Here is a 15376-nt window from a genome sequence, read left to right on the forward strand (position 1 = left end):
GATACTCTGATTTCTTTAATGTTCATTTTTGAATGTGATTTTTCTTTTCAACAGACACAACAAGAGGAGGAAATTTTTTATTGATCCCCGTTGCCATCCCCAGACAATAGCTGTTGTCCAGACTCGAGCCAAGTAATTAATTTTATCTGTATTTTGAACTCAGGGATGATTTCTGAGGTCATTTCTGCTGTTTCTCCTTCTTATTTCCACACTGGTTAGAGGTGAACCTGGTTTAAGCTGGGGTTGTTGAGTTTTACTTCCTGTCTCACTTTCTTCCCATGATCTCACTGGCACATAAAATGTGTCAGAACTGAGGAAAAAAATACATAGTGGATTTGGTTGCCTTTGCTTTATATTAAGTTACTATGTTGTTTTGTTTTGTTTTTGTAAAAAGAAAATTAAAAATACTAAAATAATTTCAGTGGTACTTTGGAAAGTTTGAAAAGCAGAGGGAAAAAATGGAACTCTCACACAATGTATGTATTCCTACAAATAGGACTCATAGAGAATCCACATAATACCTAGGTTAGTATGAAGTAGATGAAAGCATATTGTATTTCTTAAGTGCTATAATCAGATCAAATAAACACAGCACAACTACCACTTACAGGTGTGTTTAATAGCCTTTCCCTTGACCCCATACAACCATTCCTTCAGAAGTGGTTTTCTGACATATAGGAATTAGATAGTTTTAGGAACTTAAGGCAGGTCTTTCTTGCCTCACTGAGGTTTTCCATTCACCCAAGACCTATCCAAAGTCAAAGTGGTGATGGCTCTGTGGTTACAGGTATGGTTCTGAAGCCCTAGGAAGGCACGTTTCTTCTCTTCTCCCAGGACAGGGGAGGGAGAGGGGCGGTAGCAAGGGTGGAGAGAGAAACGGAAGCTGAGCCATTGGATGCACTTGAGTTGATGTGAAGCACTGTTACACTGAAGGGCCGGGTGTGGCATGGGGGTATGTGTTGGGATGGGTGGGGTGGTGGGCACCAAGGAATGACACAGAATATGAATGGCTGTATCACGGAAAAAACACTGTAGGTAATTTTGACTTTCCCTTATAAACCCAATGTGTGATTGTTCTTTGTCTTCCGTCTTTCCAGGTATGCTGGAGTCCTCATTGAACTGAAGTTACCCCATGAAATGGACTTCAGTGGGAAGGATGTCAGTGGAGTGCTGTTCCAGTACCCAGACACTGAGGGGAAGGTGGAAGACTTTACAGAACTGGTGGAGAGAGCCCATCAGGCAGGGGTAGGCAAACCTCTCTTTGTGGGGGTCCATGGAGGTGTGTCCCAACTTTGAGTTATTATTGTTCATCTTTTTGATGTGTTTTAATTTCTACTCCTTTATCACCTGGTATGGCAAAACTGTCTCCTACCTCCTTTCTTCAAATTTGATTTCTTCACTGATTCCTGGTATGCAGTAGGCACTCAGTAAATATTTTAAATGAATGAATAAGTAGATAAATTTCACAGGATACAAACAACTCTGCCAGTCTGCCTGTAACGGAGATAATTTGCTATCCTCCCACTGTTCTCAGGGAAGGTAACAACCTTGTCCATTTTCTCTTGTTTCCTTCCTAGAGCTTGGCCTGCTGTGCTACTGACCTTTTAGCTCTGTGTATCTTGAGGCCTCCTGGAGAATTTGGGGTAGACATCGCCCTGGGCAGCTCACAGAGATTTGGGGTGCCACTGGGCTATGGTGGACCACATGCAGCCTTTTTTGCTGTCAGAGAAAGCTTGGTGAGGATGATGCCTGGAAGAATGGTTGGGGTAACAAGGTAAAGCAGTTCATGGCTCTCCCCTTTTATTGTGGTTATGGTTTTCCCTGCTCCTCTCTTGATCACAAAAGTTGCTGCTTTCTCTCTGAATTTAACTGGGCCAGTTTGGGTCGATTAAGGAAATGAACAACATAGACTCAGAAGAGAGAATGTATTTGGGGTATCAGTGCCCTGCCTACCCCCCACCCTATCCCAAAGGACACACGCATGCACACACACACACACCCTTCATCCGATACCTGCCCCTTCTCAAATGCCTTGTACCTCTTCTCAAATGCCATGATTTTATGCATATTTCAAAAAGTGTGTACACAATTTACAACATTTGTATTGAAGTCATAGAAATGAATTTATTTAGGTTGATGAAAACCTTGAGAGACAACATTTTAGGTACATTTTGTATCTAACTAGTTTCTTTCTTCAAAAGTGTATCATGCCATGTATGTAAAGACAAGTACAATAAAAGAGTATCATGCAGACATCGAGTGTGACCCACGTTATTTCCTAGAGGCCTGCTACTTGGCCATTTGCATAATTTACAGATGTACTTTCTTATGTGCTTCACATTGATGAAGATCTTCGGATTAAGAATTAGATGAATGCCATGATTATTACTGGGGAAATTTAGCATGAAAGTGAGTAATCTGAATTAGTGAATGATGTGACAGTGATGTGAAGTTCTGAAATACTCTGTCACATGACAGCAAATGGCTCTTTTTAATTTAAAAATAATAGTTTTCTAAGTATACTTGCATTAGCTTTTATCAGTGATGTCTCTTCACCAGATGAGATGAGGCAGAAGGTTTTCTAATTAAAATTTTTTTCTTATGTTAATTATTATCTGTTGATTTTTTTCTTTTTAATCTGTTAATTTTTATATTGAACTTCTTGCCTTTCTGGAAAGTGGACCCCAGAGCTTGATGAAATATAGCATAAGACTGCTGAATCTTTGTGTTTATGTAGATTTTTAATTGTATTAAGACAGGAGAAATTTTATTAGAGACAAGTGGTAAGATTATTAACATTCTTTATTTATAGCCTTATAGTTGCTTCAGATTTCTAGAATAGAAATTCTGTTTCCTTTGTCAGGTATTTCCCTTTTCTCTGAGTCTGCCAGGAAGCTCAGAGTGAAGCTTAATTCTCATGGTGACATCATCATATTAGGAGGTGATTCCTGGGAAATTTTTCTTCAGAGTTCCTAGCCTTATTGTATATATCTTGGTGCCTCAAATCCTCAAAGTACAAACTGAAAATTAGTAGTCCCATTTAGAAGAAGATGGTTTGGAAATTGTTTCTTTATGGCTTTGCATCCAAGCAATTTTGCTGAATTCACTTCAAGTTGGGAAGGAAAAAGCATTTCTATTTAGGGCAACTCCTGCTGCTATGATTATCTGTGTTAACCGAATGTTTTATTCTTGGTCCAGAGATGCCAGTGGGAAAGAAGTGTATCGTCTTGCTCTTCAAACCAGGGAGCAACACATCCGGAGAGACAAAGCTACCAGCAACATCTGTACAGCTCAGGTAGATCACGTACCTGTCCTGCTCACTGAATGCCTTACAATCTACAGAAATGAGCTGCTCATTTGTTCACTCAGTTGTTGATTCATTCACTTCACCATCCACTGAGCAGTGTGCACACCGGAAATGTCACGATCTTGTTGGTAGAGAAGCCTGTGGTCTTGTCAGAACCAAAATACAACATATTTTACTGGAGTTCTGTGTACGCACACATTTCACACTTTAGGCTGTCTAGCATTCTTGGCCATAGGCAGATCCATCGTGGGCAGTGATTGGGGCACCTTCTCTTAGGGCTGAGACGGAGGGCCCTCCAGGTTGGTGTGAGGAAGGCAAAGTGAAGGCACTTGAGGTGGCTTGAGGTGATGGTCAGACTGCCCAGCCAGTGGTGGTCATGGGGTACTTGTACTGCGAGCTCATGAGAGGCATTCCTGAAGTGGTTGGGAAATAAAAGAGAGGGTGCTACCTGGATGTTATCAAAGGGCTTAGGTTAGAGGGAGCAGTGTTTTCTGACATCCAGGCAATTCCTAGTTTCAGGTGGAAGACCATTCCTGAGCATACAATCCTTTCTAGGTTCATTTCTTCCATTCAGAGTTGGAGAAAGAGAGAGATCTCACAGATACCTCAGTGGGCAGTACACCGTTCTTCCTTCTCAGGGCATTGGTCCAAGCCCCATCACCAGGCTTTTGAAAGCCTCTCCAGGGAGTTAGTAGATGATAAGGTCTTCTTATAGATTGTTCTAAAGCCATTGGTCTTTGAAGCAGTTTCCTTAATTGGTTTTCTTGTATTATTTTTGTCTCAGGAAAGTGGCTGCTTCTTTTCAGGGAAGAACTCTTCTAGTATCCCAGGAAGGAACCATTTGTCACAAACTTATCTTTGGTTGACAGCAAATTGATCTGTGTATGATGCCTTTTCATGGAGAAGGCAGGACGTTTGATTATTTTGCTTTGTCCCTGTTTTCAATTTTGGCACCTCAAGTTAGACTAATAGTCCCTCCCACTAATCATCTTCCATCATATTGTTGACTGTGATTCTTTAAATACTCTTTGTTGTTTTAGGCTCTCTTGGCGAATATGGCTGCAATGTTTGCAATCTACCACGGGTCCCACGGGCTGGAACATATTGCTAGGAGGGTACATAATGCCACTTTGATTTTATCTGAAGGTGAGTTAGTTATCTGTTTTTAAACTTTTGCTTATAACAAGACTTATAAATGAGAGTAAGTAAAATTGAAAACTTACTGCATCTGGTACCGTGTGTGAAATTAAAAGTCAAATAAAAACCTGGGAAGAATATTTCCAGCATCTATGATAGACTGAGTGTTAATATTGAGCTCTTAGTACCCCCACCACCCCATACAGAAGAAGGAAAATGGGCAAAGGGCATAAAATGTAATTTAAAAAAATATACGCCTACGTATATGCCTACAAATGAATATATATAATTTCAACCTCACTATTAGTTAAAGAAACATAAATTGAAAGAATAAAATAGTATTTCTCCCATTATATTGGCAAAGATTAAAAAGAATGCTGATATTCATATGACTTTTATGAAGGCACTTTTGATATGACAATACGTTATCAAAAGCTTTTAAAATGTGCCTACAATTTGATCCAGAAATTCTAGGAATATATTTAAAGGAAATAATCGGATAAGGATGTAAAAGGGTGTCCATTGAATCACTGTTTACAATAGCACAATCTTGGAAACAGCCTAAATGTCCAATAATAAGTCATTAGTTAAATTATGATACATCTGTAAGTTTGAATATTACATAACCATTAAAAATAATGATGCTTTTTTACTCCGTAGAAAAGCAAAATGTTCATGATACATTAAATTTTTTTGAAAAAAGGGTAAAGAAATACATGTAATGTGATATATCACAAACATACACATACACCTCACTTCTAGAGGAATCTATACCAAAAGGTAACCACTCTTATTTCAGAATGGTGATTATAGCGTTTTTTCTTCCTTCTTTTTTTTAAATAGAGGTACTGGGGATTGAACCTAGGACCTTGTGCATGCTAAGCAAGTGCTCTACCACTGAGCTATACCCACCCACCAACTTCCATTTTTATATGTATTTCACAATTTTTTATAGCATAATAAACATTTACTTTTAAAAAGCAGTCACCAAAGCACTGGGTAGGACCAGGAACAGCTATAGTGGGATTTACTTCTTTATTTCTCTGAGTGGCAGAGGGTCAGGTTGCTATGTAGAGACCCAGTGGCTCTCCTGTCTTGTCTAGGTCTCAAGCGAGCGGGGCACCAGCTCCAGCACGACTTGTTCTTCGACACTCTGAAGATTCAGTGTGGCTGCTCAGTGAAGGAGGTCTTGGGCAGGGCCACTCAGCGGCAAATAAATATTCGGCCCTTCGAGGATGGGACGGTAAGTCAAACTTTCAGGTTTTGTTTGCTTTTTTAAACAAATTCTCTAAATTTTCATGACTTTTCTCATTAAAATTTCTCTTCATTAAAAAAAAATCAGTTGGAACTTTGGGCACAATTTATTTCTTTGGAAATAATTTCCATTTTCAGTTTGGAACATTGTGACCCTTTAAAGGATAATTCACTGTCAGCTGTCCTTAAGACGCTGTGCTTTCATATATGAGACTCTTAGGCACATATTTTGCTCAAAGTACTCCTTTCTCTACAGTATGTCTGTTACAGGTAAAGGGCATGATAAGTGATACGATAACGTATGTTCAGGGGAGAAAAAGGTGAGCATATCTAGAACCCTGCAGCCATCAGACTGTTAGAGTCCAGAAGCGGCTGTAAAACTCTAAATCTTGTGACATCTGAGACTAGTCTAGCCTCCTTTGCCCAAGGGCCAACTTGGATATACTGGTACCTTGTTATTTTAGAACGCCTGGGAGTTTTGTCCAGCACTTCCACCCCTTTCACCTCTTGGGGTTTCTTCACTGGTCTTGGCATTCAGAGCTGATGATTTCCATTTCACTTTTCTTTCTGTAGCTTGGTATTTCTCTTGATGAAACAGTCAATGAAAAAGATCTGGATGACTTGTTGTGGATCTTTGGCTGTGAGTCGTCTGCAGTAAGTTAAATAAAAATGTGCATTCCTCATTGTGACTATGTGAGATAGTATAGAAGACGGCTTTGCCTCTTGTGGGCCTGAGTGTGAGGGAGAGGGGGCCCAGGTCTGACATTAGGTGGCCCACTGTTAAAATTACACCAGTGATTGTTCCGTGACACTGTGACTGCTGATAGGTAGAGGTCACTGCTGTGGGCCCTGGCCAGGACTGTGCAGCCAAGCTAGTTGGAAGGATTATTAGTGGGGTTTAAGTCAAATTATTCCTAATACAAAGATTCATGACATTAGCATCTTGGTTATGTTGATTTTGGGAAAACTGACCTAGTATGTGCCTGGTAATATGCTATGCCCTGAAAATAGTGGAATATCAGATGCAATTCCCACCATTATGGAGATTATAGTCTAATGGGGATCCAAACAAGGACAAGACTGCAATCCAGGTGATGCATTATGATGGACAATGTCTGAAGATGCTCGTGAGCATCCTCAACAAGACTTGGAAGAAATTATCCTAAGCTGAGACCTGAAAGATGAGTAGGAGCTCTCAAGACACAACTGAGGAGAAGGAGGATGGGGCCAGAAGTGTTCCAGACACTGGGAAAAGCAGCCCTAAAGGCTAGGAGGGGAGAGATTACATGAGAACTTGAAGCAGTTCAGTGTGACTAAGTTGATTCCTCAAATGATGAAGTAGCAGGGATACGTGAGGTGGAGGTGGTGATTCTTTGGAATGAGAATGAGAATAGCTACGGGTCAGTAGCTACGGAGACCCGTGGCAAGGTGTTAATCACAACATCTTGAGGCCTGGAGCATAGGAACCACTCAATAAATATTTGTTAAATAATCAATAAAAGGAAGCAGAAATAGGTTCCAGAGTGTGGAAAGGTGCTGTCCTGGCTGTATACGTCCTCTTTGAGAGATGACTTTAGCACCAGATAACAAATGTAAATCATCAAGGAAGTATTAACACTATTCTCTTTTAAACTTTAATTAATAAACAAGACCGAATATGTATCTCTCCTCTAGAACGCTGCACTGAATTTAATCACACATGTTTGTTCCATGCATTTGAGTAACATTTATGAAGCACCCACTGTGGGTTCTGTCTAGTGAGCCCTACTCTCAGCCTGGGGCAGAATGAGGAGCAAATCATGTGTTTAATAATACATCCTGGATATTAAACTCTTAACCAGATATATGACTTGCAAATTCTGTGGCTTGTCTCTTATTTCTCTTGATAGTGTCCTTTGATGTACAAAAATTTTTTAATTTTAATGAAGTCCACTTTAATTTTTCTTTTGTAGCCATTCTTTTGGTGTCATATTTATGAAACCAATGCCAAATTTAAGGTCATGAAGACTTGCTCCTATGTTTTCTTCTAAGAGTTTTATAGTTTTAGCTTGTAAATTTAAGTCCTTCATCCATTTTGAATTAGTTTTTGTAAATGGTGTAAGATAAGGGTCCAACTTCATTTTTTTGCATGTGTATGCCCAATTTTCTCAGCACCATTTGTTGAAGAAACTGTCCTTCCCCCCCATCAAATGGTCTTGGCACTTGTATTTTATTAGAATTGTTCTCAAAGGTAAAAGAGCAGTGTCAATGAGAATCCTAACTTGAAGATTATAGTAACTTTTTAAATAGCCCTTTAAAATAATTTACTGGAACTTACTTTATTATTCAAGGAACATATAGGAGATGTCAACTTTTTTGGGGAGGGGCAGGAAAAGTTGTACAATTTTATTTCCTGTGGATAAGGTCAACGGAACTTAAAAGCATTGTTTTAGAGGATTGCAACAATACATGACCCCTGACACCTGTCATTGCACTGTGTCAGATGTCCCAGGGGTGGATGGGGTGGGGGTGGGTGGAGGTTGGGTGGTAGGGGATTTCTGCTGCTCCATCAGAATACGCACTGATTGGAAGCCTGGTTCACACATAGTTCCAGGCATGATTCCTGCCCTTTAGTTTCTGTGGTTTCTCCATGCAGGAGCTGGTTGCTGAAAGGATGGGTGAGGAACAGAGAGGTATTCTAGGAACTGCCTTCAAGAGAACTAGCCCGTTCCTCACACATCAAGTGTTCAGCAGGTTTGTGTGGCTTGTGTGACTTCTGCACTGTGTGCTGAGGCTTTAGAGCACAGTAGAGAGGGGCTTCTGACTCCGACTGTGATATGGCCTGGGTTACTGTAGCTCAGCCTGACTTACTAGTAAATCATCGCCATAAAGGTCCCATTCCTAACCTGGGCAAAGCACCCCTTATTTCCGGGTTGCTCTGCTCCTTTGGCACCGTAACTCCTAATTCTACTCTCAAGAAGGTACGAGTTTGGATCCAGAGTCACCAGGCTGAAGATTGTTCCCAGGAACTCAACATCCTCTTCTTTCCAGCCCTTCCTCTAATGCAGACAGGCAGCTTCTTGTCCTCGGGCATCCCCTGGGGTTTGGAAGGTGGTTGTGGGGTTCATGCCCTTCCTGTTGATGCTTTGTTGGCAAGTTGCCCATGGCCTAATTTGAGCTGTATGTTGAAGGTAGATCTCAATGTGTCTTCTCTTTCAGGAGGATGTGTGGGGGCTCTTATCTAACTCTATTGGCCTAAACCTTGTGTTTTGTGTTCACAGCTATCACTCAGAAACAAATATTGTTAGATATATGAAGAAGTTGGAAAACAAAGACATTTCCCTTGTTCATAGCATGATTCCACTGGTAATTACTGCCTTTATTTCCATTTCCCACCCCACTCTGATTCCACCTCTTTGGGTTGCATCTCATATGCTGCAAGAGGGATGAATGGGTGGCCGTGCAGGGAAATGGGAGTGCTGATCATAGGAAGTCACTAACATGATACACTTTGGCTGTGCTTCTTAAAGGGGTCCTGCACCATGAAGCTCAACAGTTCTTCTGAACTCACAGTAAGTAGGTCACTTCTATTAAGAGCGAGCTTAGCAGAGGCAGTGTCTTGGCTTGTACATAAGCAGATAACTAGGGAAAACTGCTACTGGGACCGTGATTTAATAACCACTGTAGAAATCCTTTATTTTGCTCCTCAACAATCTTGGCAGAAACCCTAATTTTATCACAGCCTGATCATTTAAATTTTTGAGTGAAATAATTTAAAAATATTCAAATAATTAAATATATACTATTTATGCCTTCCTACCCTCCCCACTCCCCTTTTTTAAACCTGCCATATTAAAAGCTTTTATTTTTATCAATTTGTAGTGGTTAATCTCAGGTAGAATTAAGAACCTTAAGCCTTCTTTCTAGAAATCCATTGACAGTGCCAGAAGGGTAAAGATTTGAGGTTTTAATTTACTTCTTATGTCAGCAGAAGATTTGTGTACCCTGTTGTGCTGGTTGGTAAGTATCTCTCCTAGGCTGGGATGTTCCTTTGTTCCCACAGGATGATTCTGATGTGACAAATCACATCAAGCAAAGAAAATCAGTTTATATTATGACAGGAGGATTTTCTCCATCTGCTTTTTATTGGTATCTTGTTCTCTTAATGAAGAAAGTATAATATATGTGCTACGTGAAGAGTTTGAATAAACCATACCTGAAACAGCTCATTGGATTCCATGGGTATAAATCTATTTGGAGGCCTTTTTGTTCCTGAAAAATAGAAAAACAGTGTATTTTTGTATAAGTTCCCTTTCTGGGCCTCTGTGACCCCCTGGTAAAATGAAGACAAGAATAGTACTTACCTCATAAGACTGTGGTAAGAGTTAAATGAATAAATATGTTTAAATTGCCTAGAATAGTGCCTGGCACATAGTAAGCACTCTCGGTGTTAGCTGTTGCTGTCATCATCATCATCATCAACATTGAAGTCAGTATTGTTATTACTATTGCATACATATGCATATGTTTTCTCCCCTTGCTCTTCAGGCTATCACGTGGAAGGAATTTGCAGACATCCACCCTTTTGTGCCTCTGGACCAAGCTCAAGGGTACCAGCAGCTTTTCCAAGAACTTGAGAAGGATTTGTGTGAACTCACAGGCTATGACAGAATCTCTTTCCAGCCTAACAGGTAAGAGGATTTCTTCTTCTGTTCTTTTCAGTTATCTCTTGTGGTATAACACCCACTGGGATGGTCGACTGGAAAGTCCAAAGGGGCCTCATTCACATACCTGGGGAGTTAGTGATGCCTGTTGCCTGGGAGCTCAGTTGAGACTATTGGCCTGGGGCTTGGTTCTTCTCCATATGGACTTCTTCAGTGGTTGCTTGAGCTTTCTCACAGAATCGTGTCTTGTTCAAAGTGGAGTGTTCCAAAGTGGAAGGATGTGGAAGCTGCAAAACGCTTAAGTTACAGAGCATCACTTCTAGAGCATTCTCTTCATCATGGCAAGTTTCAGGGGCAGCCCAGATTGAATGTGGGAGGGGGACAACATATGGGTGTGAAGGTGGAGAATCGTGGTTCATCGTGGGCCATCTTTGGAAACTAGTTACTACATCTGTCCATGATACAGCATAAGAATCAGAATCAAGCACACACTAACTCCTTATAAGCAGCAAGCTTCATTCTCCTAGGGCCAGGAGAGCCTGGATCCTGGTTTGTTTTGTCACTAACTTTGAAAATTTCCTTCCCCTCTTCTGCTTTGGTCTTTTTGACTGTAAAGTAAAAAATTTGAGCAGCAGCGATTGTCAAAAGCAGAGGGTTCTGTCTAGCAACATCTCCTGGGTACTTGTTAAAAATATGAATTCCTGGGCCCCACTTCAGACCTACAGATCTCCAGGGGTTGAGACCAAAAATCTGTACTTTTAAGAAGCAACCAAGTGATTCTGATATATAGTCAACTTGGATTCACTGATCTCTCTGTCTTCATGGGGATAGACAGACAGATAGAGAGACAGACGTGTTCAGCATGTGAGTTAACGTCTGAGGATAGCTAAAGAAGAGTCTGCCCCAATGAGGTTCTCTACCTCCCACTACTCAGTGTGCTTCTTTACCAGCAGTCTCAGCACTGCATCACCTAGCATGGTGTTAGGAATGTAGAATTTTCTATTTCAAGATTCAAAAATCAAATGATTTTTAAAACAGAGACATTTATTGTCCCTCTTTCTGAGACAGAAAGTTATCAGATCTTAATCAGATACTGTCAAGCCCTACCTCCTGTTTGGTAACGCAGGTAACACGGCAAAGCCATGAGCTTTATAAAAACAATATTCTCCTTACAATACAAACCTTTTAGGAAGAGGGCATGTGACAAATGAAAGGACACAGAGCTTTTTCAATATTAGTCTCCCAAACCCTCATTTCATGAATAGGAAGGAACTGACATTTATGAAAATCAGGCTGTAGTATACCTTCATGAAAAATGTCATCATGCAGCTTTTTTTTTTTTTTTAATGTAAAAGAGGAACCTGAGTGAATTAACTGGAGGCAATAATACTTTAAGTGTTCAAGATGAAGAAACTGCCCTCTAGTGATGGAATATGATCACGTCTTCTGTGTTGTATTGGAGAGCAATTTTACAAGACCATTTTAACTCAAAAGTCATTAGATCTTGCAGTAAACTGAGGTCCAGGGTCTCCAGAAGACTGACTAAAGAATGAGGAAGGTTACCTTCCTATAAGGCACTGGTTCCTAGCCCTGGCTGGAAATTAGCCTCATGAGGTGAGTCTATAAAATAAATCATCTTGATGTCCAAATCACAGTCCCGGATGGACTCATAATTTCAGTGGTGAAGGACTAGGGCTAGGGAAGGGATGCAGGCAGGCATGGATATTTCTTTAATGCTCCCCAGGTAATTCCAACTTGCAGCCAAGGTTGAGAGCCATCAGCTTTGAAGTTTCTCTGTTGTTCTCCTTAGTTCACCTGATGCTCTTCCTCTGTCTAACTCTCCTCTTTTGTATAATTGTCAGCAAGACTCCATTCTCCATCCCAGTCTTAGAGGAAGGAAAGAAATCCTTATCAGGTTCCTGGCAGCGATGCTTTCTCCAGCTCCAGAGATTCCCAGATATACTGCCCATTTCCAAGAGCTGGCTTGAGAGTTGTAGGAGCTGTGTTGGGGCTTAGCTGAGGGATATTTCTGGTTGTGACCAAAGCCTGCTGTGACAGATGGAGAAATGCCTTATTCTTTGTTGGGGAAATACAGAGCTATGCTTCCAGTGAGTAAGGACAATTGAAGTCTAATTTGGGGAAAACAGGAAGGGATGCACCACATATTCTCTGTGAGTGATTTTATTTTTATCTTGTTACAACCTCCATCTTGGTTTATTTGTGGTAATCTTCTCTCCACAAGTGGATTATAAATTCCAGGTCTTATAATTCTATATTCCAGATTTTAGACTGGGTCTCCCACAGGGCTGACTACTTTCTGGTTAATTCATCATGATTTACTGCTGACTGGTATCCACTGAAATCTAAGGGGCCAATGTGGCTTTATAATTACTGTAAGAAAAAAACACACATTTTCTTGACTACTCTGCACAGAGAAAGAATTTAGCGTATCATGTCAGGCACTGAAGTTATACTATCAGGGGCTATTTCCTGGTGTTTTCATTTATACCTGACTAATTGGAATTGAAAAGTGTGTCTATAGATTTCTAGAGTCCAATCACCAAAAGTTTGAAATCTATGTTTTTTTTTTTTCCTTTTTTTGTTACTGTGTGATATTTAAAAGATAAATATGGCATGATTTTCAGAAAATAGCATTAGTAATATTTTCTAACTTAGTTTTTTTATTGTGGTAAAATATACATAACATGAGATTTACCATTTGAATCATTTTTCAGTGCACAGTTAAATGGCATTCAGGACATTTACATCATTGTACAATCATCAGCACCATCCAGCTCCAGAACTTTATCTTCCCAAATCGAAGCTCTGTACCCATTAAAAAATATCTCCTCATTTACCCCTTACCCCAGCCTCTGGGAGCTATGATTCTACTCTCTCACTGTTAACTTGCCTACTCTAGGTGCAACATATAAATGGAATCATACAAGAGTTGTCCTTTTGTGTCTGGCTTATTTCACTTAGCATAATGTCTTCAAGGCTCATCCATGTTGCGGCATATGTCAGAATTTCCTTCCTTTTTAAAGGCTGAATAATATTCCATTATATGTATGCACCGCATATTGTTTATCCTTTTATCCATCGATGGACATTTGGGTTGTTTCAGCCTTTTGGTTATAGGGAATAATGCTGCTATGAACGTTGGTGTACAAATACCTGTTTGAGTCTCTGCTTTCAATTCTTTTGGGTATATACCCAGACATGAAATTCTTGGATATATGGTAATTATATGTTTAATTTTTTGAGCAACTACCATACTGTTTCAATGATCTATGCCAGAGGCATATATGGAAATCAATGTATCAAAGGTTGGACACCCAAATAGTTATCTCAAGGTGGTAGAATTTCAATTGATTTTGCTTTTTGTCCTTATGCTATTTTAGATTACTTAAAATTTTTTTTTAATCATGATATATGTTATTATCCATATAACTATCCAAAAAGAATTTATTTTTATTGTGGGGAATATGCACATTATGAAACAATTAAATGAGTGGTAAGATGCTTACAGACTCATTTCTGGTTCTCCTGATTTCAGGGGGTTTCACCATCAGCTGATGGCATAATGAAGTTGGGTTTGAACTTGCCCTGGGGTTGAGGCAAACCACCTGTCCTCCTTTGTAGCAAGTGTGGTATTCAGACAAAGTGAGGAAGGCTTGCAACAAAGGGCAAAGGAGCCAAGCGCTGGAGAATAGAGTAATATTTACTATCAAGTGGACTCAAAATTCAGCTCTTGTTCTAATTGCCTAGGTAGGAGAACTGCAATTTTCAGGCATAAACCTGGGGGTTTCTGCACGCGGCCGTGATGGCACCACCTCCTCTATGCTACTGGGCCCTTCCATCCTGTCTTTCAGCCCAGGGCAGTTCTGAGTTATGCTCACAGAAGGCTTTTATTCTTTCTCTCTTTCTCTAACGGTTCTTGCCTGGATGGAGACTGCCACAGGGCCTTTTTCTTCAGTGCATTCTTTTCTGAGGGTGGAATTCAGCAGCTCAGAGGAAAGGTTAGCACCCAGAATATGAGAGGCCTCCAAAGCTCATTATGTGGCTTCCTCTCTAGTCATGATGTAGGTCCTCCCCTCAAAGTACCATGAGAAAGGGAATGCTACATTATTCATTTGACTGAGATTTAATTGAGGAATGGCCAATAAATATGGATGACTTCAAAACCAAAAACTGTGGCATGAAGTCTTTGTTTCCAAGCCTTCACTTGATCTATTTCCTGGGACAGTTAGATCCCAAAGTTGTTTAAAGAATTTGACATAAAAATGTCAGGAAACTTGTCCCCATTTCTCCAGTTTATTTGCTCAATCTACAAACCTGCAGAGCATTTCCAACTTAGTGGAGAACATAGCCAAATAATATTTAATTACCTTTCCATTTCCTACTGTGCCCAGCATGACTTGCTTCAGCTTATTCCCCATCACACTGTGACACTCTAAAAATCATTCAGCAGTACACAAATACACTCTAGGAATTGCTGGGTTAGAATTATGATGTAATATTTAAGGCAGACAGAAACAGTAATTAACACCTTCCATGGAAATATCTAAAGTGAAAGACAAGTTGGAATTATTATTAGCTCAGTTGGCTTATAAAAGTGAGGAAGTTGTTTTTGTCTTTAAAAACTGCAAACTGTGATCTTGTATGTAGACAGAACTAGCAGTTGCTTTCCCGGAATCTACTCCTGGGAAGTTTCTTAATGAAGTGTGAACAGGGCACAACCAGTGACTTGAAAACTTTATTGTGCATAAGAATCACCTGTGGGGCTTATGAAATTGCTAAGCACCCCTGCCACAGTGTCTGATGTAGTGAGTCTGGATTGAGGCCTGAGAACTGGTATTTCTCACATAATCCTAGGTGACACTGATGTGCTGGTTTGGCTACCACACTGTGAAAACCATGGGGCTTGGCTGCATATTAGAATTACCTGTGGAGCCTTTGAAGTGCCCTCCCTACCCTGTACACTAGCTACATCAGAATGTCCTCCAGGGGTGGTGCCCAGGCATCAGAGTGTTTT

General features: G+C 40.3%; 1 protein-coding gene across 1 annotated transcript in view; it reads left to right on the forward strand.

Annotated features, from left to right (window-relative positions):
• Window positions 1-15376, forward strand: part of GLDC (glycine decarboxylase) — a 150091-nt gene that overhangs the window by 105766 nt on the left and 28949 nt on the right. Inside the window, exons 8-18 of the mRNA XM_032477700.1 lie at window positions 55-132; window positions 1098-1245; window positions 1578-1774; window positions 3199-3295; window positions 4348-4453; window positions 5548-5687; window positions 6272-6352; window positions 8334-8431; window positions 8959-9043; window positions 9208-9249; window positions 10226-10368. Of these exons, the coding sequence (XP_032333591.1) occupies window positions 55-132; window positions 1098-1245; window positions 1578-1774; window positions 3199-3295; window positions 4348-4453; window positions 5548-5687; window positions 6272-6352; window positions 8334-8431; window positions 8959-9043; window positions 9208-9249; window positions 10226-10368 (1215 nt within the window). The remainder of the gene's footprint in view (window positions 1-54; window positions 133-1097; window positions 1246-1577; window positions 1775-3198; window positions 3296-4347; window positions 4454-5547; window positions 5688-6271; window positions 6353-8333; window positions 8432-8958; window positions 9044-9207; window positions 9250-10225; window positions 10369-15376) is intronic.

The sequence above is a fragment of the Camelus ferus genome, chromosome 4 (assembly GCF_009834535.1).
Source record: "Camelus ferus isolate YT-003-E chromosome 4, BCGSAC_Cfer_1.0, whole genome shotgun sequence".
Classification (NCBI taxonomy): Eukaryota; Metazoa; Chordata; class Mammalia; order Artiodactyla; family Camelidae; genus Camelus; species Camelus ferus.